This window comes from Ovis canadensis, chromosome 4 (genome assembly GCF_042477335.2).
Source record: "Ovis canadensis isolate MfBH-ARS-UI-01 breed Bighorn chromosome 4, ARS-UI_OviCan_v2, whole genome shotgun sequence".
Lineage (NCBI taxonomy): Eukaryota > Metazoa > Chordata > Mammalia > Artiodactyla > Bovidae > Ovis > Ovis canadensis.
This window is the reverse complement of record NC_091248.1, coordinates 23,088,252-23,112,543: the sequence shown is the minus strand read 5'-3', so window position 1 is coordinate 23,112,543 and position 24,292 is coordinate 23,088,252. Positions and strand designations below refer to the sequence as shown.

At 44.0% G+C, this 24,292-nt stretch overlaps 2 protein-coding genes across 2 annotated transcripts in view; both read right to left on the bottom strand.

Moving 5' to 3' along the window:
- Positions 1-8,507: 8,507 nt before the first annotated feature.
- On the bottom strand, positions 8,508-11,196 carry FZD1 (frizzled class receptor 1). Its single transcript, XM_069587333.1, has one exon. The coding sequence runs from the start codon at positions 10,727-10,729 to the stop codon at positions 8,789-8,791; it is 1,941 nt and encodes a 646-aa protein (XP_069443434.1). The 5' UTR covers positions 10,730-11,196; the 3' UTR covers positions 8,508-8,788.
- Positions 11,197-16,738: 5,542 nt separating this feature from the next.
- Positions 16,739-24,292, bottom strand: part of CDK14 (cyclin dependent kinase 14) — a 720,213-nt gene continuing 712,659 nt past the window's right edge. The window contains exons 16-18 of the transcript XR_011256569.1: positions 24,035-24,122; positions 19,592-19,781; positions 16,739-17,328 (exon numbers count right to left, since the gene is read on the bottom strand). The gene's annotated coding sequence lies outside the window, so the exon portion shown is untranslated. The remainder of the gene's footprint in view (positions 17,329-19,591; positions 19,782-24,034; positions 24,123-24,292) is intronic.

Here is a 24,292-nt window from a genome sequence, read left to right as displayed (position 1 = left end):
CCTTCTCCAGGGGATTTTCCTGATCCAGGGATCAAACCCGGGTCTCCCTCATTGCAGGCAGAGGCTTTACCTCTGAGCCACCTGTTTAAAATGCTGTAATATACTTTATTTCTTTAATCCTCCCAACAGCCAGATGAATTAGTAAAAAGTTATTACTACCATTTTAGATAAATGTATCTGAGGCTGAGAGCTAGTTGAGATTCAAACCACGTCTTGCAAATCCAAAATTCTTTCCAAGATGACATTCAACCTCTTTGTGCCCACGAGTCTATTATCTTGAAATTGATTTTTTTGAAAAAGAGGAAGATGAAAGGTCATATTTCCAACTCAGGATTACGGCCTTATTCACCAGATGTGTCCACTCAGCTACCACTCTATCTACTCCCATGAGACTCAGTTCTGAGAAAGATTGGTTGGCTTTGGTTTGCATTATATCCCTTTCTTTTTCACCGCTTCCAGTCCAAATGACCCCAACCTGTCTGTCTTGATCAAGCAGACTGTCTCAAGCTGCTTCACACATCTACCCCAGCTTCATTAATGAAGGGACTGACAGTTCCTGAGGCACCTGTGCTGCTCTGTGAGGCCTCCCAAGCCAGAGTGTCTGCGTGTGAATTTGTCACTTTTGGACCTGGACCATATTGTTAACCTTCCTACGGTTCTGACCTTCAAACACTCCTGTAGCCAAATTCTTGCCCCACACCAGCCGTCTCAAACAAAACCCTTCTTTCTCCTCATGAGGACTCAACCCCATTCAGTGCGGTAGGCACTGCAGATCAGTTTATCCTAAATTGAACCACAGTCTCATAAAAACTGGAGAAAATCCTGTGTGTGTCCTGGAGAACCCAAGTGTAGTGATAAAGTCAGAGGACTGTGACCAAGAAAACTGCAGAAAGACCCTCAGTCTCCTTGAGTCCCTTCAGTGACTGGAACGTCCTTTTACAAAAGTAGTGGAAGGGAGCAGGCAAAGCCAAATCATCAAGATGTTTCAATCTCCTCCTTAATTAGCTCAGTGTGAGAGAGTGGAAACCCCTAGGATTTGTACAGAGCTTCACTGTTTATATGGAGAAGGAAATGACAACCCATTCCAGTATTCTTGCCTGGAGAATCTCATGGACAGAGGAACCTGGTGGGCTACAGTCCATGGGGTTGCAAAGAGTCGGCCACGACTGAGCGACTTTCACACTTCACTGTTTACAAAAGGGTTTGCAGTCTATTATTTCATTACTGTCTTCATTTGACTCCTGAAATCCTGTGTGTCAGACTCACTCAAGGAACTCCAGTGTGCTTAGCCCAGTCCAGACTGGACCCAGGTGTTCTGCCTCCCAGGCCAAACCTGGGAGGAACCAGGTTCCTCTGTAGAAGAACCTTCAGTGATGCAGGGACCTGCATAAAGAAACTGGAAATGTGAAATATGAAGAATAATAGAATAGAATAATAATAATGCTAACTCTTTAAAGAGATTTCCCAATAAACTAATTTACAGATTTTTTTCCCCACTAAAATTATGATACTCTGTGTCCTTGTCTAGATTGAAGTAATAAAAGCAGCATTTATTTTATTGAGTGTTATGAGCTGAATGTTTGCTTCCCCACAAAATTCATATGCTGACATCTTAATCCCCACCGTGTAGGTATTTGGAGGGAGGGTTCCATACTTCAGGAGATTTGTCTCTGGCATCTTGATCTTGGACTTTCCAGACCTCAGAACTATGTATGAGAAATAGCTGCCTGTTGTTTAAGCCACCCAGTCCATGGTATTTTGTTACAGCAGCCTAAAGCAGATGAAGACATTGACTATGACTGTGATACAATGTCATCAGGCTATTCAACAGTGTTTACAATGTTTGCAAGTCAAAAGTGAAGCCCATGCTGCGGGCACAAGAAAATCTGTATTTTTCTCAATCCTATTTCATAAATATAATGTTTAATTATTTAAAAATACATGCTCACAGTTTTAAGTATCCCTCTAAAGCAGCGTTTCTCAACTTTGGCACTTGGAATCAGATAGTTGTTGGTTGTTAGGGGTTGCTGTGTGCATTGTGAAATGTCTGGTATCCTGCCTGGCCTCTACTCACTAAATGCCCATGGTAACTCTACCCCCCAGTTATGACAGTGGAAAAGGAGTCCAGATGGTGCCAAATATCTCCTGGTGCCAAAATCGCTCCCTATTGAGAACTTTGGCTTTAGAGTCAAATGTGTAGGTACCTCCTGAAATAATTACATTATCTGCACATCTTTTTATTTCTTTACATCGAGTTTAATTCAAAGATAGCAAGAATAGTCTTTTGGTTCAGCAACAAAGGCAGTGAAAATTTATGTGTATTTACAAGAAGATTGATAGGAATGGATGAATCAGAAGGATGACAAGAAGGATGAAGTCGATATAAAAAGGGGTAGACCAATTTGAAGAGTTTCATGCAAATAGATGTGAGAATGCCATGGATTTCCTGGCCCACACCCTACCTCTTCCAACTCCCAATAATCACCATAGAATTTTAAATGTATTTATTCTTTTTCATTCTTGTAGGTACAACTTTTCATTTGGGGGGAAAACATGGGTTCTAAACCTATTTACCTCTGAGAAGAAGCATGACAATTAAGTGCTGATGTATAGCCATCGGGGTGCTCCCTGCTTGAGTTTGTAATCTCATTACAGTGGACTGTACTGACAGAAAAATAAAAGAAATAAAACCATATGAAAAAGTCTGACAGTTCCTTACAATCTGATAAACTCTAACATCAATCAGAAAAGAAAAAAAAAACCATTGTATTCCAAAGGAATACTTTTGAGAGTCTTTTATAAAAATAGCTACTTGACCTGGTTTCATAAGCAGCAAGAACAGGGCTCTAAGTGGCCACTTAAGTTTCTATCTCTATGCCCCGTTTCTTCAGAAGGCAGAGGCAGAATGGCCAAGATATCAGTGTGGTTTGTTCCAATATACCTTCATGTTCCACTCAGCCTCTGGTGATTGCTACTCACTGTCGAGATCAGTTACAAAGGGCTGTACTCACTGGCTTTTCATCTAGTAATGAATGAATGAACAGTGGAATAGTTTTAATGCTGGACTGGTGACTGCCACAGCTTTTACTCTATCTTGGAAGCACAATTTGATCCATCATCTCACTTTGCCCAGGACTTTCCTGGTTTTACCACTGAAAATCCCACATCCCGAGAAATTCCTCAGTCCTGGACAAACCCAAACAGTGGTACCTAGTCTGACTTATGAGTTTTTGACAGAATATTTATTGAAGCCAACTTTTAGAAAGTATCTTCCAAGAGCTGGAAAGATAAGGTCAAGAACAGTATCTAAATCTGCCTTTAAAGTAAAAGAACTCTCTGTTTTATAACAATCAAGTAGCACTTAGCATTTGGAATATACATTTAACTAGCCTGTATGACTTCCAGGTATTTGCTGCTGTGTTTGTGAAGATGAGCATTTCCAAGGGCAAGAGAACAGTCTGTCTCTGAGTGCTTCATTTAAGCAAGGACACGCTGCCAACTTGAAAAGAAATAAAGGCCACACTTTGTCTATGGGGGGATCCTGCAGTTATTCCTCTGCAAATTTAATTCAAATAGGTAAAGAGATCTAAAACATGGAGATATCCACAAATTAGAGGATACTTGGATTTTAAAAAGGAAAGAAAAGAAATCCAGGCCACTGAGAACTATCTCGAAACAGCAATAGTGTTTCCTTTTCATGGTAATCACTCTAGTCCTGTGAACATGTTTTGAAAGTCCATATTGTGAATGAAATTTCTTGAGATCATCTTTATATGAAATATAAAGATAAAATAACAATTTTAAAAGCTAAAAATTGTCTTCAAGCAAATTGATTTAAAAAGTAGCATGCGTGTATAAAATGTGCAAATCAATGCTATTCTGGTACTTTGCTTTTAGGATTATTAATTATATAAATATGACATTCAACTAGTATATTAATGATTCCTTTAGAAAATTCAGTGTTATTTTTATCACTCAAAATTATACCTTTTTAGAATATCACTATCTTAAAAGGAATTATTCAGAGAAACTGCTTTTGGAAAATGTTATATTATCTTTTCAAACAATTTTAAGAATCAGCTTGACTTATAAAACCGATGATAACCTTCAGAATATTTATTATGTGTTCATTATAAGATATAGATTATACTTGATTCTATCCATTACATGAGAAAGATTTCTGTGATAAATCCTTTTACCTGATCCATTATTAGGCTCCCAAACCAACTTATAAACAAAAGTCCCCACTGGAAGTGTTATTAAACAGGAACTTGATTCTGTAATGTAGTAGAGACACGTGTCACCACAGATCATGATAAAACTTAAGAAAATTAGTCTGGAGTCTCTCTTTTTATCACCACGTTACCAATAATTTGTTTTGTCACTATAGTTATGGTTTTATCCATCCATTGTCAAAGTTATGACCAAACTGAATAGAAATATTTAAGCCCCAGAAGTTTTACAGAATTCTGAGTCATGAAGCTCAAAAACTGTTTCTCAAATTCTAAAGGTATCTGCCAACAGTTCAAAATATAGATATAAATCCTAGTAGTCACCAGAATTAACCTTATCATGTTTGGCACCTCCCTTGTAAGACCCTATTTCAAATGAAAGGGTCTTAAAATAAGTCTTGAATTTAAGGTTGTATCGCAATTCCTTTTTAGTAATGTAACTGGGGAACTCTTATATGTAGTCCACATCTCATTTTGATTTCTACAGCTTAATCCTGCAAGACTTTTATGTTTGTATTAATATTCTCCATGAAGTATTTATTGACAATATTACTAGTGTCCACCTCAAGACATATGTGATGATCACATTTTGATTATCTCTTAGGCCCCAGTTACACAGAACATTATAATCAGAAATGTATCAGAGCTATCCAGTGCCATAACACTGGTTTCAATTAATTGCATGTACATTACATAAAATCTGGCTTACAGCCAACAGATGGATGAGAAAGCAATAAACGCAAGAGCAGCTGAAGATGAACACAAATACACACTGAAAATATGACATCCTTTAAAAAAATAAATATGTACCAGGATCGAAACATGGTACCATGGAAAGTGATCTTAAGTCACTCAAGTCCTGAAATGGTTTGTGGTTTAGGCATTTTTTTTAATTGGCCATCAACTCCTCACCGTGGTCTCCTTTCCTAGTTCACTGCTAGACTTTGAGAATGATGCAACTACAGCGGAAGGCTTCAGTGCTGAGAGACAAAAGAACCAAGACCAACTCAGGCTAACAAGTGACTGCCTCAGATAGACTGAAAAATCCAATCCAGCTGTTTTGCATATGTTTGACACTGACTGGCTTTGAGATTAAAAATATGACTTTCTGCCCCCCACAAAATGTAAGAAAAACTGGCTTTTTTTTTTTTTTTCTAAACAGAGCATTAGAAAGCTTTCATACTATGCATAGATTTACTACAAAAGCTGAACCAAGCACACAAACCATAAAGGGGAAAATTGACTCCAATTGATAGCTGGCTTAAAAAAATAAAATAGGCAAACCGAATAATCTGAAAATAGGGCTTGTCATGGAAACAGCATATTAATGGGACCATATTCCCAGTAGCCTTATGGTTTTTCAGGCAAGTCTTATTTTGCCATCACTGCACAAGAAACAAAAGAATACACTAGCTTTTTTATATGCTACACAATTTAAAAGTTGTTTTCTAAAAACAAAGCCTGGTGGTGACTTAAAAATGTCTTTTAAAATCGCTTAAAGCTAGCATTATAAAAGCTGTCTGCATTAAATTTATAGTTACATCATTTTAAGGACACCCATAATAAGAATGCTATATATTTATTATTTGGATAGAGACTAATAATCTTAAATTTTTTTCCAGAAATTATCTGTTGAATTATTTAGTGAGAAGATGTTTTTAACTTAGCCTAAGCATTGTTATTTTTTGTGTGCCTATACAATAAAACCTTCTTCAATATTGTCTAATACTAGATTAATGTAACAAAGAAAAAGAAACATAAAATTGCACCTTGGTAATTGAAATTGAATGCTCTTATTTTCACTTAGATTTAATTTTGTCATCTGCCTTAAAATGATGACGATGACTTATGTCACAACTGGCTTACAACCATGAAACTAACTCTATTGTATTAAAGGTCTTCATTTCAGCCCCTTGTCATTTTATCACAAAATGTTTTCATGGGAAAATTTAATATAGGTATTTTTAGTGCATACAGGGATAAGAGACTTATTTTCCAAAGGTATTTGAGGTTTTCCATCTGGCATTCTCCTTTTCTTATAACCTTATTTCCATATTGTAAAATATATAAGTAAACTTTGTATCTTTAATTTATAAAAATTAGTGTATATGTGTATATTTTATACATAGACATAGATATATGCTTATTTACACTATACATATTATACATTTATAGAAATTCTAAGAGTAAACCAACCAGATAATTCCTCTAGGGCAAGTTCTTTGAACAATATAAAAATGGGTCTTCAGAAACAAACAACAAAACAGCCTTATCCACCTAACTGCTGCTTAAAATGCCTATAAACACACAGTTAACCATTTATTGATTGCCTGTTTATGGTTTTAGAATATCCAAATATGATACTTCATAAAAATTGTGACAAAGATGATGGCTGATGATTTAAAAATCAACCTCCATATTATAGAAAGTTATGTAAATTTATTCTTTACGGAAAAAAAGCTACAATAAAATTAGAGTTTTCTTCTTAATACTCTTCTGTAGGTAAGGAAATAATTTGTAAACTTCTGTTATATTGTTACTGTCATGGAAACAGATCTTTTCAAGGGACTTCACATCATCAATCGCTATAATGGAAGTCAGTTAATTTTTTGGAAAGATTGGTCTCAAGGTTTAAAGATAGACTTTTTCATTGAATTCCTGAATTTATATACTGTGGGTTTGGCTACAGACACTATAAAATGTAAAGACAGCTAGTGCATAGTGCAGACAGTTACAGCTCTATTATTTTCAGGCGCAAAAATCATAGAATTTTGTACAAAACTTTGATTTTTTTTTATTTGTGAAATTAAAAATATGGTAATATATATATATATAAACTTCTATTCCTCTATAAATATAGATGATTTTGTGATAGTGAACAGAATAAATGCATACCAAATTCAACGAGCATTGTCATTTTAGGGTATGACAGACATAGATAGATTTATGTCCTAAGTACGGGCATTTTGATAAAACTCTTAACAGTTTAAAACAATACAATCAGGAAGATTGCTTTTCTCCTCTTTTTCACAGAGAACTAAAGTGAATATTTTTCAATGGCTTTGAAAGATTACACTGGGCACATTTCTGTAAATCCAAAAAGGAACACACAGGATTTAGTGCAGCAGACCTGCAGCACCCATTCTCCGCTTAGCATACATGCCCATATTTTGTTTATTTCGGTGGCTAATCCCATCAATTATTCCACCTCCTTTACTTCCTGGAATCTTACCAGGTTATTATTAGTGATGTGGATTGTTCCTCCCTCACAATGTGTTGTTGAATAATGATCATAATAATATGTCACAATGTACAAGTGTACAATGAACATTTTAAACTTTCTGACATATGTCTGATTATTATTTGATTGAAATGAGAAAGTACCACTTCATTTTGAGGACATCCATTACACTGAAATCTCCTTCAAGTTTTCGTACTCAGTTTACCGTCTTGCTCTCCTGTTAAGGAAAGCAAAGATTATCAGCTCCTTAACAAAGCTTTCCAGGTGACCTAGTGCTTCCACTTTTCAGAAAGGGAAATCTAGACAGAGGTGCTCTCAGTCTTCAGAAGCAGTTTGCCAGGCATCCTATGCAATTAGAATTGTCTCTCCCCACCCACACAAAGCTCCATGCCTCTTCCCCAGATCTCAGTAACCACATCTTTCCATGACGCTGGCCAAACCCATACCAGGTTTTAGACGCTAGAGAATGAAATGAGCTCATCCACCAAAAATGAGACTTAAAAAAGTTTGGCATTGGTTACCCCACTCACCCTCTAACCAACTTTGTTGGAAGGAGGGAGTGTCTGGGCGTTGGAGGCCTGAGCCAAGGAGCCCGGGGCTGCCCCTGCCCACATCCGTGGGCTTCCTAGAAGCCGGGGAAGGTTCTGGACAGTGAAAATTTCAGCTTGGGAGAGTCTAAGGGCCCGTCTTGGCAATCTGTCTCCGGACAAGAGCAGATTTGGGATCGGCCCAGGCCCACCTTCCGATGTGGAAGCTTTGTGGATTTCTGTACCTGGAAGAGTCCCGACCCCAGCAAGGAAGGTGAGGGAGGGAGCAGAAAGAGGAGGGGTGTAGAGACCCAGGCGGCGCGGCCCAGGCTCTCCCCACCCGCTGCAGGGAGGGGCGCGCCAGCACCAGGCAGAAGCTCCCAGCGCTGCGCTATGGTTTTCTCTGTGCTGCTCTGAAAAGGACTAAAAGGAAAAATGGTCAAACCGCCCGAAATAATTAAAATTAAACAAACAAACAAGGAGAGTAAAAGAAAAACGCGTGACCGGTCATTTAAATACAAATATACTTACAAAAATCTTACACAGGCTATTTACAAGTCATAAAAGCATACAGTCCTGGTACCAGAGCAAAAAAGGTCTGTCCATCCCCCCCGCCTCTGGCAGTTGGGCCCTCGGATCCCTGTGCACCCCCGGGGACAGAAGCTTTTGCAGGAGCCTTGTTAAAAGCAGTGAGTGGCTAGGGAGAGTAGCCAGACTTGGCTAGGATTCCATAGGGCCAGGGAGGCTGGGACCAGGCCGAGGGCTGGCGACCGGCTGAGTCCCGAGCCTCAGACGGTGGTCTCCCCCTGTTTGCTGTTGGTAAGCCGAGTGTAGAACTTCCTCCAGGAGTTGAGGGTCTTGCCGGACCAGATCCAGAAGCCTGACGTGATGCCCACGATGAGGGTCATAAGGTACTTGATCATGAAGACTGTGAAGTCGGGGCTCATGGGCGGGTGCGGCGGGGCGCCGCCCGCCTGCAGGTGGGGGCAGGGGATGGCGTAGCTCTTGCAGCTCTGGGCCACCCAGCTGCGCTCCCACTGGTCCCGGAAGGCCTGCTCGTAGAAGTAGCAGGCGATGACGATGGTGGCCGGCACGGTGTAGAGCACGCTGAAGACGCCGATGCGCACCATCAGTTTCTCCAGCTTCTCGGTCTTGGTGCCGTCGTGCTTCATGATGGTGCGGATGCGGAAGAGCGACACGAAGCCGGCCAGGAGGAAGGACGTGCCGATGAACAGGTACGCGAAGAGGGGCGCCAGCACGAAGCCGCGCAGAGCGTCCACGCTGTTGAGCCCCACGAAGCACACCCCGCTTAGCACGTCGCCGTCCACCTGGCCCAGCGCCAGGATGGTGATGGTCTTGATGGCCGGCACGGCCCAGGCGGCCAGGTGAAAATACTGCGAGTTCGCCTCGATAGCTTCGTGGCCCCACTTCATGCCGGCCGCCAGGAACCAGGTGAGCGACAGGATCACCCACCAGATAGAGCTGGCCATGCTGAAGAAGTAGAGCATCATGAAGAGAATGGTGCAGCCCTCCTTCTTGGTGCCCTGCGCCACGGTGCGCGCCCCGTCCTCCGCGAACTTGTCGTTACACACCACCCGGTCCTCCAGCAGGAAGCCGGCGATGTAGGCCACGGCCACCGCCGTGTAGCAGCCCGACAGGAAGATGATGGGCCGCTCGGGGTAGCTGAAGCGCCGCATGTCCACCAGGTAGGTGAGCACGGTGAAGAGCGTGGAGGCGCAGCACAGCACAGACCAGATGCCGATCCAGGTGCGTGAGAAGCGCAGCTCCTCTGGCCCGAAGTACATGAGCCCGTACACCTTGGTCGGCTCGCAGGGGGCGCCGCAGTCCTTCTCCCCCAGGAAGTGGTAGTTGAGGTAGGAGGGCACCTTGAGGGCGCGCGGGCACGAGAACTTGCCTCGAGCCGCCGCGCCGGCGCCCCCCGCGAAGCCTCCGCCCCTGTGCCCTCCGCCGCCGTGCTGCGGGTTGCTAGTCCAGAACTCGGGCAGCAGCGAGGGCGTCGGGGTGCCCTTGTCCGACGTGTTCTGGCCCACGCACAGCTCGCCGGCGCCGTGCACCGGGAACTTCTCACACTTGAGCGTGTCGGGCCACTGGAAGCCGAACTTGTTCATGAGCGCCTCGCAGCCCTGGCGCGCGCGCTCGCACAGCGAGCGGCAGGGCGGCAGAGCCTGCTCCAGCACGGTGCACACGGGCGCGTACATGGAGCACAGGAAAAACTTGAGCTCGGCGGAGCACTGCACCTTCACCAGCGGGTAGAACTGGTGCACCTCGAGGCCCGCATCCTCCTGGTTCGTGTGGCCCAGCAGGTTGGGCATGATGGTCTGATTGTACGCGATGTCGGTGCACAGCGGGATGGAAATGGGCTGGCAGTAACCGTGGTCCGGTATAGAGATGCCCCGCTCGCCGTTGTACTGCTGCCCGCTCTGCTGCTGCTGAGGCGGCGGGGGCTGCTGCCCCGGCCCGGGCCCCTGGCCGGCCGCCTGCGCCCGGACCCCCAGCAGCAGCGGAGCCTCCAGCAGCCAAAGCAGTAGTAGCAGCCGGCGTGCCAAGCGCCGGGAGTCAGCCGGTGTGCGGCGGCGGCTGCCCGCGTCCCCGCTCCCCTCAGCCGCCGGCACAGTGCGGAGCGCCCCGGCACAAAGTTCCCAGCTCGCGCCGCCGCCGCCGCCGCCTCCCCCGGCGGCTCGGGACTTCTTAGGCGCCTCCTCAGCCATACTTTCTCGGCGCCGCTCGGCTGAGGCTGGCTGTCTCGCGGCGGGAGGATGCTCCCCCTGCGGCCGGGGCGATCTCCTCCCCGCCGGTGCCCTCCGTCGAGCCCGAGCCGTGCTCGGCCCGCTCCCCCGGCTCCCGCTCCGCGTCCCGCAGCCGCCGCCGCCGCGGAAACTTGCGATTCATGAAGCGCGGGCTGCGGGGAGAGCCCGGGTGGCTCGGGCGCGCCGAGGGTCGCGTCCCGCCTTCCTGGCCCTCGGCTGGCTGGCTCCTGGCAAGCGGCGCCGCGCTAGTGGCGGCGGCCGGGTAGAGCGCGCAACTCTCGGCAACCCAGCAGTCTCGGCTCCCCCCCGAGCCTCCGCCTCCTCCTCCGCCGCCGCCGCCTGACCATTTGTGTCAATCCCTCAACTCGCTTGCTCTCCTCTCCCTCGCGCGCCCTCCGACCGGTTTCCAGGCGCCCCGCAGTCTGTCTTTCACCAGAAGGGAGGAGCCTTGAAACCGACGCGGAACTGGAGGCTCAGGGATCGTCGCCCAATCGCTGCACTGGCTTCCCGGCGCAAAGGGCGCCCGCCGCCTGCTTCCCAGAGCGAAAGTCGGCGGCGGGCGGGAGAAGGAGGCGGCGGGAGGGGGAGCGGTGGCCGAGGCACCGCTCGGGCACAAAGAGTGGGTTTGCTATGAAGCGGGACAGGCTTGGTTGCTTTTGCTTTTGCGGAAGAAAGGGCGCGGACAAGTAGGAGAATGATCCCATATGCTGCTGGAGATCATGAATAGGAGTCGGCCGATCGCGCGATTTAGCTTTTCTTTTATCCATTTTCGTGTTTAAAAATCCTGCTCTGAACGCTGGTTACAAACAGCAGACCGAGCACCTCGATCCGAACAGATTCCTGTGACTTAAGGAACGCACGGCTTCCTTCGAGTTTGTATCTGTATATTTATTTAAAATATTACTCTCAAATCCTAGAGCTCTCAGGCTGGGCTTGGCGGGCTTCGGGCGCGCCATTTCCCCCGAGAAGTTCGCCCGGTCGCAGTCAGATGAAGAAAAACCACCACAACCAAACACAAACTTCGATAGCATTTAAAAAGTAAAGCCAGACCTACAGTCCGCTGTTACTATCTTTTCTGTAGTCAAACTCCTTTTTCTCCTTTTTATCAATCCAGAAACAGAAGCAAAGGGAAACTACCCATTAAATATTACGAGAGAAAAACTTCAGAGCCCTACTAGTCTCTGAAGGAGGAGAGAGTCCTGGATGCCTGAGACTCCAGAGGGGGTTCGGGGCAGAGCTGGGCTTGGGGGCAGCCTGGACCCTGGGGAGCTTCAAGGAGGCTTCCAAAGGCCGGTACGCCCACGGCTCCGGGGGAAGTGTGCAAGGGTCAGACCTGGGCCAGTTGGGTTGGGCTGCAGAGTGATCTGCCACTCAGATGCAGAACAGCGGGATGCCAGTTCAAAACAACAAAACAATTCAGCCCACTTACATCCTCGTTGTTGTTTTCCTGTAAGATATTTTCAAGTAATGGTCTAACCAGTGATTCATTTTATCAATAAAATGCCACCGTATTATTAATTCTACCTAGGATTTGTGGGCCTATGATTAGACTGTCTCTTGGGATCCTTTTCTACAGTTATTTTCTGTCTTTTGTTTATCCATTCATTTTTTTAAATAAATACTTACCAAGCTCCTATTGTCCTAGAAGCACTGTTAGGTAGTAGAATACACAGCTAGACAAGACCTGGCCTAGCCTTACAGGTAGGAGAGTGTAGCAGGGCACAGAGATGATCAGTTCCCTTAATGCACATCCCTAAGCTGAAGGAGGGGCTTTCCTGGTGACTCAGATGGTAAAGAATCCGCCTGCCTTGCAGGAGACAGGTTCCATCCCTGGATGGGGAAGATCCCCTAGAGGATGGCATGGCAACCCACTCCAGTATTCTTGCCTGGAGAATTCCATGAACAGAGGGGCCTGGGGGGGCTACAGTCCATGGGGTCGCAAAGAGTCAGGCACGACTGAGCAACTAAACACACACAAGCTCAAAGAACACACGAGAGCAGCCAGCCAGTGGAAAAGATGGGGAGGGATCTGATGGTGAGATGGATGGAAGATGTGAGAGACAGGAGCTCCAAAGTGCTTAAATTGCCAAAGAGAGAGACGGGGTGGGTGTGGCTGAGATATTATGGCAGGAGAAAATGTTAGCCCAGAGTCAAAGTTATGGTTTTTCCAGTGGTCATGTATGGATGTGAGAGTTGGACTATAAAGAAAGCTGAGCACTAAAGAATTGATGCTTTTGAACTGTGGTGTTGGAGAAGACTCTTGAGAGTCCCTTGGACTGCAAGGAGATCCAACCAGTCCACCCTAAAGGAAATCAGTCCTGAATATTCATTGGAAGGACTGATGATGAGGCTGAAACTCCAAGGCTTTGGTCACCTGATACAAAGAACTGCCTCATTGGAAAAGACCCTGATGCTGGGAAAGATTGAAGGTAGGGGGAGAAGGGGATGACAGAGGATGAGATGGTTGGATGGCATCACTGACTCAATGGGCATGAGTCTGAGTGAACTCCGGGAGCTGGTGATGGACAGGGAGGCCTGGCGTGCTGCAGTCCAAGGGGTGACAGAGAGTCAGATACGACTGAGCGGCTGAACTGAACTGAACTGAAAACATTTGGGCTACATTATACAGACAGTAGGGAGCTGTGGAGGCTGACTTTTCCCCACATGAGCGGGGAGTGGCTTCAGGGGTGGCTGAACAATATTGTTATAATTCATATCAGTTTGATATGTTAAATTCAACGAAAATATAGCTTTTTCTTTTCTCTTTTAAACAGCAGTGCTCCTCAAAGTGTGATCTCTGAACTAGCAGCAGCCCTTGGGAACTTGTTAAAAATTCGAATTCTCTTGCCCCACCTAGGCCTTCCTGAGTCTGATATCCAGGTGAGTCTGATGCTAGACAGTAATTGTTGTGTTCTTTTCTATACTGAACACTTTATTAAACATTTGATGTCAACTCCATTTTAAAATTGTCATAGTAGTTGATACTAAATGGTAATTTATATTTGGCCTGATCATTTGCTGTCTAATCAACTTGGTCACCAGATCTACACAGTTGAATTGATCACCTAATTCCTGAGAATGGATCAGACCACCAACCTGCCAAGAGTTGAGATGACTGAACACAAAGCCTTCATTCATAAATCATTTATTAATAAATCGTAAAGCAGGAGACTCAACTGGAAGTAAAATTCTTCATTCTCATATAATGCATAGGATGGATCTTAAAAGATAATTCCATCTGGATAACATTCCCACTGAAAACAAGCTCAATTCATCAATATTCACAAATACTCTTAAGAGCCCCAGAGTTTTTCCGAGGTTTGCAGTGATTCAACCAGTGGCTTCAGGATGACTGGGGAAGAGGGAACCTGGGGCAGTGTCATTGGGGAAGCTTAAACATTAGTCTAGACAGTACTTCCCTGGTTGTCCAGTGGTAAAGAATCTGCCTTGCAACTCTAGTTTGATCCCTGGTCGGGGATTAGATCCCACATGAGGCAGAGCAGCTAAGCCCCCTTGCCAAAACTCAAGTCCATTCGCCTCACAGGAAGATCCTGGATAATGCAACTAAGATCCGACATAGCCAGATAATAAATTAAAAAACGAATATTTAAAGAAACAAAAAACCTATAGTCTAGATGTAAAGAGTGGCTCAGTGGTGAAGAAGCAGCCTGCCAATGCAGGAGACACAAGAGCCACAGGTTCAGGCCCTGGGTTGGGAAGATCCCATGGAGTAAGAAATGGCAACTCACTCCAGTATTCTTGCCTGGGAAATACCATGGACAGGGAAGGGGCAGGCTACAATCCATGGGGTCACAGAGTCAGACATGACTTGGCAACTAAACAGCGAAAGGGCACTACTTAAGGTGAGCGTCACTTGTACTGCACACTGACAGGGCACTGTGAATCTCATCATCACGTATGTTGGTGTCTCTAAAGAGTGTGCTGTTCTATCTTCGCCGGTTGAAACAAACTGAAGTGTATTTGTCTCAGATACATATGTTATTATTTTTCAACTATCCATGGATACAGTAAATTCTTAAAGCTCACATTTGTCTTAAACCATTTCTGGATTTCTAGTATTTTTAAAAGAAAATGCAACCGGTATCATAATGTGCTGTACAACAGGTATCATAGGTGACTGAGAGAGTGTGTGTCTGTGTGTGTGTTGGCAATAATTCATGAAAAATGATATTGAACAGGAGGGTGGGAAGCACAGGTGCTCTCTGAGGTCCTTTGAGCACTGACGGTTCATAGCCATTCATTCTCCCCCAGCATCCCGTTCCACAAGTCTCCCAGGGACCCTTTTCTCCAGCTTCCCACCCTGATGCTCTTTCTTCTGCTGATAGCATCCCATGCTTAGAAACTTTATCAAGCCATGTTTCTTCTGCCACTCTGCTCGTGTAAAGATGTCTCTGTCTTATGTTCTATTCTCTCGAGGTCATTCATGGTGCCCGGGCTTGGGAAACATGAATTCATTCTACTGTGTTACTTACCAAGAAGCATCACATGCATTGAACGTGCACCATCACTCCAAGCTCTGCCTCTTCTCCCCAAGGAGGTGGGGCACAGGGAGTTTGGCAGAAGGCAGTTCTGTCCCCCACAGTAGGTCACATTGTACTGGTTCAAAAGTTGTTCTTTTGACTTTCTTTTACTTTTTTTTTTAAATTGGAGGAAAATTGCTTTAAGATGTTTTGTTGGTTTCTGCCGTACAGCAATGTGAATCAGCTATAAGTATACACATATCCCCGCTCTCTTGAGCCTCCCTCCCCCCGGCCCATCCTGTCCCTCCAGGTCATCACAGAGTGCCAGACTGGGCTCCGTGTGCTACACAGCAGCTTCTCACCTGTTCTCTGCTTTGCACGTGGGAGTGCATCTATGTTGATGCTCCTTCCTCCATTCGTCCTGACCTCTCCTTTTGAAATTCTTGAGCTTGTTTTATCTTCCACTGGACAGGGGAGTTTACTGGAGAGGAGGCTCGGAAGAGCAGTAAGAGTGAAAAAGAGAAAAAAAAAGTCATTTTTTTTTTTCCAAATCATGGAGCTGGAAGGAACAAAAAATATTGTCTAGGAACTAGTTAATTTTCTCTAGTTTATAGTTAAGAATACCAGAGGTGTTAAAGGAAGAGCTACAGGGTAAATGGCCTTGTTTGGCTTAAATTTCATTAGACACTTATTTTAACACTTTCCATGTTTTTTTAGGGCTTTCCACGTGGCTCTAGCGGTAAAGAACCTGCCTGCCACTGCAGGAGTCACAAGAGACGTGGGCTTGATCCCTGGTTACGGAAGATCCCCTGGAGGCGGGCATGGCAACACACTCCAGTATTCTTGCCTGGAGAATCCCATGGACAGAGGAACCTGGTGGGCTACAGTCCAGAGGGTCGCACAGAGATAGACACAACTGAGTGACTCAGTACGCATGTTCTTTTGAGTAACTATCATTCTTTGTACTAAAAACTTTTATTGGCATATAATTCCTTTACCATGTTGTGTTAGTCTCTGCTGTACAAAGAAGTGAATCAACTATGTATACAGAGATCCCCTCCCCTCTCGGCCCCCCCTGCCCAAGCCATCCCACCCCTCTGGGCTGTCACAGAAGGAAAAAACCTAGATTGTCTATTTATTTTGATACTAATATGTTATTTCATTTATCAAACCTACGTGATACAGAGGAAACCCTTAAAAGCAAACAATTCAGGGTTGTAGCCAAGAACAGTTAGTGTTATGGAAAGTCTTTTGGGGAGGTGAAGGCAGTGGATAATAAAATGTTAGAGGGAAAATATGAGCAGCATATCTTGACTCTAAAATGCGTTATTTTCTCATATACAGTGGAAGGGTTTGAGATCCAGATAAAAATTATTTAAGTATGAACTACTATGAACTTGATAATAAAAATATTTCAATCAGGTATAAACTATAAACACAACCCAATTCCTCCTTGATACTGATTCTTCAAGCATCAGATTCAGTCAAATTTTCTTTTTTTTCTAAAATAAATCCTTGCATCCAGGGCTGATTTTTCAGGACATTGCAACAAGGAAGCTGCTCTGCTATGCAGGAAACCCCGACCCAGAAGCAGGTCATCTAGGAATGGCTTAGTGCCAGGTTCCCCAGGAAAATGCAGTGTGTGATGTGCCAGGTTCCCCAGGAACATGCAGTGTGTGATGGGCGAGGGGGCAGCTGCCTTTGAGGTGACTCCCAGGACACAGGGCTTTCTGAAACGCCAAGGTCCTTACACTTATCAGGAAGCCTTGCAGAACCAGTCAAGTTTTCTTATATCAAAGATCTTGTTTTATCAGCCCTTTCTCCAGACTGCTTATATCAGGTTGAATATGGATAGTTACCAGCGCCAGTTACAGTCGGGTGCACATGGACACGCCAGTTGCTCCAAGTGCAATCAGGCAGACCTGGAGCTTTCAGGCGAGTTGTTTGTTGCTGGCTTGTGGGTGGCAGGATTGCGTTGTCTTTGTTGAATACTGGAGATTATAACACAGCTTAAGCTCTGTTGTATCAGCATTTCCTAATTTTTTTCTGTGAAATACAACATCCTCCCCCAAAGACGTTCTGTGAAAAACAAACAAACAAACAAACGTTCAACTAAGTTTGGGAAAAGGCCATACTCTATGTCCTTTCTGGAGACCCATGTTAGCCTAATGAAATCTTTGAGAAGTCCTGAGGTTAGGAACCCTTTTAAAACTAGTCTTACCTAGTATTTCCCACCTTGGGGATTACACACACACACACAACAGCTTGACATCACGCTCTGAATAATACAGGATGAGAAACCTTGGATTAGATCTAAGGTATTTTAAAACTAAACTTTGTAAGGTTGGACTGGTACCTCTGTGTCACTTTCATAGGTTAAGAGTATAAAGTGAGAACTTGGCTTACTATGCTTTGAGTTCCCGAACCTGATCTTTGAATTCCTAGTGAAGGGAAATTGATTAGTTCAGCACCTGGTAGTAATTAAGAAAGCTGGGAAAAAAAAAAAAAAGCCTGGACTATGCTATTCCTGCCTTACTCTGAGGCATCACCTAAGAATCTATTATATTGTCTTTATAAAATTCATTTTATTTATGTATTCGTTTTTGGTGTCTGGGGTCTTGGTTGCTGCGTAGGCTTTACTCTCTGAGTAGCTGCAGGGAGCAGGGACTGGTGTCTAGCTGCAGTGCCCAGGCTTCTCATTTCGGTGACTTGCTGCGCCCGGAGCAGGGGCTGTAGGGCGTGCAGGCTTCAGCGCCTGTGGCATGTGGCTCAGTGGCTGTGGGTCCCAGGGTCTATCGCACAGACTCAACAGTTTTGGTGCACGGGCTCAGCTGCTCCGTGGCATGTGGGATCTTCCTGGATCAGGGATCGAACTGTGTCTCCTGTGCTGGCAGAAGGATTCTTTTCCACTGAGCCACCCAAGGAGACCTGTTATAGTGTCTTTGCAGAGATCTGCGTAAACTCTCAGCATAGATTTCCACCTCTCTCTTCTTGAATTTCCAACCCAGGAATTATGACATAAACTAATTCTTAATTGCCAAAACATCCAAAAAATCTTGCAAGAATTCTAAAACTAAATGTCTTTTATTATTTTTCTCCATCATTCTGACTCAGATCTGTTCTTGACACTGGTGAGATGGTTCTTGGATTCGTTTATACACAGAACCTCAATTTATAGACTCTCTTTGAAAAGTCTATCTTTTAAAAACATGTATGGCTTTCCCTAAGGCAACTTACTGAAGGAGACAGTCCGTTTCACTATGTTGACTTTTATCTTACAGGGCACTTATAGCCAGTTGGTATTAAGATCCTAAACTAACTTGTTTTTTCTAAGTCAGCCAAAATTTGTTAGAATTTACATTTTAAACATTGTTAAGACTCAAAGATTTAATATAAATGGGTATATTCACTAGGTCTAAGTATGAATCATGTATTCCATAGACACAAATCTCACAAAACACATTAAAAAAAAATAAAAGTGTGAAAGGAAAACAGAATTATTGAACTATCATTAAGATCAGGTAGTTGTTACCCCAAATTTTCTTATAATTCAAAGATTAAACTATAAAAGGGGGTTTACTAAATCTATTATTTAAATCTCACTTTAAAATACAAAGGGCTCTCTCATGATTGTGCTTTGAGTTCTGTTGTCTTTATGACATTGGAGATGGTGTACACTATCTGGGCAAACTTTCGTAAAACATATAGGCATTTCTATTGGTTTTAGAATATAGTCCTTCTGGGCAGCCCTGGGAAAGAAATATAGATGATCCCTTGTAAATTAAAACCTTATGCTTCTTTAAAGAGGCCTCTCTGATTTGCTAAGATGTGGGGAGCCGAGTTTGGAATCATTTTGGTGCAGAAAAAAATTTTTAAGAGAATGAGTCAAACTTGTACTTCTGTAAGCAAGCATGTCTGTTTTCCCTTCTGGAGGACTTGACAGTTTTTGTCAAGGAAGGGATGGGGAATAGTATTATACATATTTTAAAACCACAGACTTATCAAATTAGGTTTTTTGTTTGTTTGTTTGTTTACTTGCTTCTTGCTTCAACCTGAAATCCTCTGGCTGAAGATAACATGTAAATTAATCCATGGTGTCTAAAGTATTAGTAAAATTTCTTCTTAAATTAACATCTTTGGAATTATGATTAAGAACAAGTGGAACAAGCAACCAGGCATTTTCATTTAGAGCCAACATTTCTTTGGACAGAGTAAAGCAAAGCACTGGGTTGTTTGTAGTTTCTTAGACATCTAAAGTGAAAGAAATCCTAATACATGAAAAGAAGTGAAAAAGAACCATTATTTTCTCATGAAAGTTGTCGTGTCTTAGTACTTGACTTACTCTTTACAACAGCACTGATGAAGGTAGCAAGGAGATGACTCTCGATTCAGATGCAGAAATGGAGGCTTTAGATGTTGACTTGCTCACCTAGCCTGTCATTATGGGAACCAGAATTCAAACACAGCTGCTGCACGCATTACCACAGCAGCACACCCCGGGAAACAAGAGAAGATTCCACAGCTTCTGTGACCTAATTAAATAAAGTGAAAGTGAAGTCACTCGTGTCCGACTCTTTGAGACCCGTGGACTGTCGCCCACCAAGCTCCTCCGTCCATGGGATTCTCCAGGCAAGAATACTGGAGTGGGTTGCCATTTCCTTCTCCAGGAATTAAAGTTCATTAGAAAGAGACTCACAGGTTTAGAGAATAAATTTATGGTTGCCAGGGGGTGGTAGGAAGGGTGAGGGATATTTAGGGAGTTTGGGATGGACATATACATGCTGCTATATATTTAAAATGGATAACCAACAAGGACCCACTGTACAGCACCGGGAAATCTGCTCCATGTTATGCGGCGGCCTGCATGGGAGGGGAGTTTGGGAGAGGATGGATACATGAGTATGTAGGGCTGAGTCCCTTCTGCTGTTCTGAAACTATCACAGCATTGTTAATTGACTATATTTAAATACAAAATTAAAAGTTCAAAAAATAGATAAATAAAGCTCATTAGAAAATCCAAAATTCTGTCTAGAATCTAGCCCTCAGACAGTTATTTGGATGTTTTAGTATAAAGGACATCAAACACTACAGGGGACTGTCACATGGCCATTTCTTGTACCCACCCATGATAAAATCCAAGAAATAACGGTACATTTTAGATAAGGGAAGGCGTTCCATAAGGAGTCAGAAAAATAGATTTAAAATGCAGCTTTCCTGTGATCTGATCTGATCCGTGGGTAGACCTTTAGGGGATATACTCACCATCCTTACATTTATTTTGCATCAGAAGAAAAGCTTGGACACTGGGGTATTCTTTGTGCTCAACAAAAGGCCCCTGCATTTCTTTTATCATGGTGAGTTTTCCTGCTTTCCCAAGCCTCAGTTTTCTCATTTATAAAATTAGGATGATAATCTAATGAATACCCATTAGATTATGTAGTTTGCTGGTTTTTGCGTGCTGTAATTTGGATAACAACAAAGAAATATGCACATTTATATTTAAAAGTCGGGGTATTAATCAATAGGCAACTGCATTTGGTAAAATGCCTCAGCACATTGATTTTAGGAGTCTCTGCATTATTGATCTGATAAGTTGAAATGCAATTGGGGTCCATTTAAACCAAGGGCTTTTCTTTTCAGCTTTCAGGCCCTCTCAGTTCTCTCAAGAACAGAAGTAAGAGAAGTACCTGTCTGCACGGGCTCATGAGCTTCCCCTTGGGGCCCTGCAGTGTATGAAGTTCGTATGGCAATCTGTTTGCTGCAGGCTCTTCAGATGAGCACAGACTTTTTGCTTAGAAAGAAGAAATTAAATTTTGCCATCAGTGAAATCTGATAGAGGGATTTTCTCGCAGTCCAGTGGTTAAGGCTTCACCTTCCAAGGCAGGGAGTGTGGGTTTGATCCCTGGTCAGGGAGTTAAGATCCCACATGCCTCGTGGCCCAAAAACCAAAACATAAAACAGAAACAATATTGTAACAAACTCAATACTTTTAAAATGATCCACTAAAAAAAACGTGATATTTGAAAATTATGCCCACAGATCAAGGTTGGATCTGATGATGTTTTAAATTTTATTTATTTTAATTTGGAGGATAATTGCTTTACAATATTGTGTTGGTTCCTGCCGTACATCCACATGAATCAGCCATAGTATACATATGCTCCCCCCTCTTGAAATTCCCTCCCACCTCCCTCCCCATCCCACCCCTCTGGGCTGTCACAGAGCCCTGATTAGAGTTCCCTGAGTCACACAGCAAATTCCCCCTGCTGTCTGTTTTACGCATGGTAGTGTGTGTTTCCCTGCTACTCTCTCCATCTGTCCCACCCTCTCCTTCTTCTGCCCCAGGTCCCTAAGTCTGTTCTCTATGTCTGGGTCTCCATTGCTGCCATGCAAACAGGTTCATTAGTACCATCTGTCTAGATTCCATATAGATGCATTCAGTTCAGTCGCTCAGTCATGTCCGACTCTTTGCGACCCCATGAATCGCAGCACGCCAGGCCTCCCTGTTCATCACCATCTCCCGGAGTTCACTCAGACGCACGTCCATCGAGTCCGTGATGCCATCAGCCATCTCATCTTCTATCACCAGTCACATCCACAACTGGGTATTGTTTTTGCTTTGGCTCCATCCCTTCATTCTTTCTGGAGTTATTTCTCCACTGATCTCCAGTAGCATATTGGGCACCTAATGACCTGGGGAGTTCTTCTTTCGGTATCCTATCATTTTGCCTTTTCATACTGTTCATGGGGTTCTCAAGGCAAGAATACTGAAGTGGCTTGCCATCCCCTTCTCCAGTGGACCATGCTCTGTCAGGCCTCTCCACCATGACCTGCCCGTCTTGGGTTGCCCTGCGGGCATGAATTGGTTTCATTGAGTTAGACAAGGCTGTGGTCCTAGTGTGATTAGACTGTCTAGTTTTCTGTGAGTATGGTTTCAGTGTGTCTGCCCTCTGATGCCCTCTTGCAACACCTGCCATATTTGTTTTTCTCTTTCTGATTTACTTAACTCCATAATAGGCTCCTGGTTTATCCACCTCATTAGTGTTGACTCAAAGGTGTTCCTTTTTATGGCTGAGTAATATTCCACTGTGTATATGTACCACAGCTTCTTTATCTACTCATCTGTCGATGGACATCCAGGATCTGATGATTTTGATATGGTTAATTTGCTCTTTTGCCCCATTGTTTCCCTTCAAATCTATTATTTTCTGAATGTTCCATATACCTATTGCTGTATAGCAAACCACCCCAAATTTAGTGGCATGAAATAATAGTCATTTTATTATGTTTATGATTCGTGGAGTAGACATTTGGACAAGGACAGACAGAAGGACTTGTCTGTATGTCTTCAAGGTCTGGGAATTCAGCTGAGAGGACCCTAGCAGCTGGAGGGGACTCAGGCAGTTGAGGGCTGGAACAGTTGGAGCTGAAGGATCCACTTTCAGAATGCTTGGCCCCTGGGGAGGGACGCTGGACTCTGATGGGACGATCAGTCAGAGTGATGGCTTGTGGCCTCTCCAGCATCATGGAAGCCTTGGGGTCATCAGACTGCATGGGGCAGCTCAGGGGCCCAGCTAGCCAGGCAGAAGCTGCATGTTCTTTCATGACCAAGCTTTGGAAGCCACATGGGGTCATTGCCAATGTATTCTAGAGTCAAAGCAGTCACAAGCGTGATCAGATTCAAGGGGAAGAGACCTAGATTCTACTTCCATGGGAGCAGTGTCAAAGGATTTATAATCATTTTTAAAAACTGCCATGCTAAGAAATCTAAATTTATAAAATAATTTTATTTTATATTACATGGCTAACGATAGCCATTTTCATACAGTCCTTCACTGGAAGGACTGCTGCTGAAGTTCTAATACTTTGGCCACCAGATGTAAGAGCCAACTTGTTGGGAAAGACCCTGATACTGGGAAAGATTGAGGGCAGGAGGAGAAGGGGGTGACAGAGGATGAGATGGTTGTATAGCATCACTGACTCAACGGACATGAATCTGAGAAAACTCTGGACGATAGCAGAGGAGCCGGGAATGCTACAGTCCATGGGGTCACAAAGAGTCAGTCACGACTTAGCGACTGAACAAAAACAACAAAGATAGCTATAGTAATAACATTGAAATGGCAGCCCACTCCAGTATTCTTTCCTGGAAAGTCCCATGGACGACGGAGCCTGGTAGGCTACTGTCCATGGGGTCGCACAGAGTCGGACACGACTGAGCGACTTCACTTCACTTAATTCTCACGTTCATTCTTCGAGGGATGTCCCCTGGTTATCTCCCTTTCACAGAGGAGACAGTGAGGCTTTGTATTTGACTCTTTCTGTCATCAGATAATACAGGATGTTTTTCCAAACCTGAGCAATTCGACCAAGAGTCTCCATTCAAAATATTTCTCACCAATGTGGCATCCAAACCACAATGGTCCCTTAGTCCTCCCACCCAGCCTAGTGAAGTCTCATTCTCCCCCAGGCACTTCCTGGAGAGCTGCACTAGTCTTTTGTCCTCATTTATTATTTTTGGCTGCCCTGGGTTTTCATCGCAGTGCCTGGGGCTTCTAATTGTTGTGCTCCTCTTATTGCAGAGCACAGAGTCTAGAGTGTGGACTCAGGAGTTGTGACATGCAGACTTAATTGCCCCATGGCCTGTGGGATCTCCCAGACCAGGGATCAAATCTGTGCCCCCTACATTGACAGGTGGATTCTTAACCACTGGACCACCAAGCAAGTCCTGCATCAGTCTTGTGCCTCCACTTATTCATTCAGTAAATATTTATGGGCCACTTACTGTGTGTCAGCCACTTCACTTGGTGTTCAAGACACAGTGCCAAGCAAGGCAGGCATCTTCTTGTTTTCACAAAACCATCATTCCAGCACTGAAAAGGACGTGGAGCAAATACGCTAGTCATTATGCATGCATAAGTGAGTTCATTCCAGTTAGTATAAATTGTCTAAGTCTTTGAGTTGTAGAAAATTCTGGAGAGTTTCAGGAAAGAGCAGAATCCATGAGGAAGTCATACAGGTGTCTAATAGAATACGAGGAGGA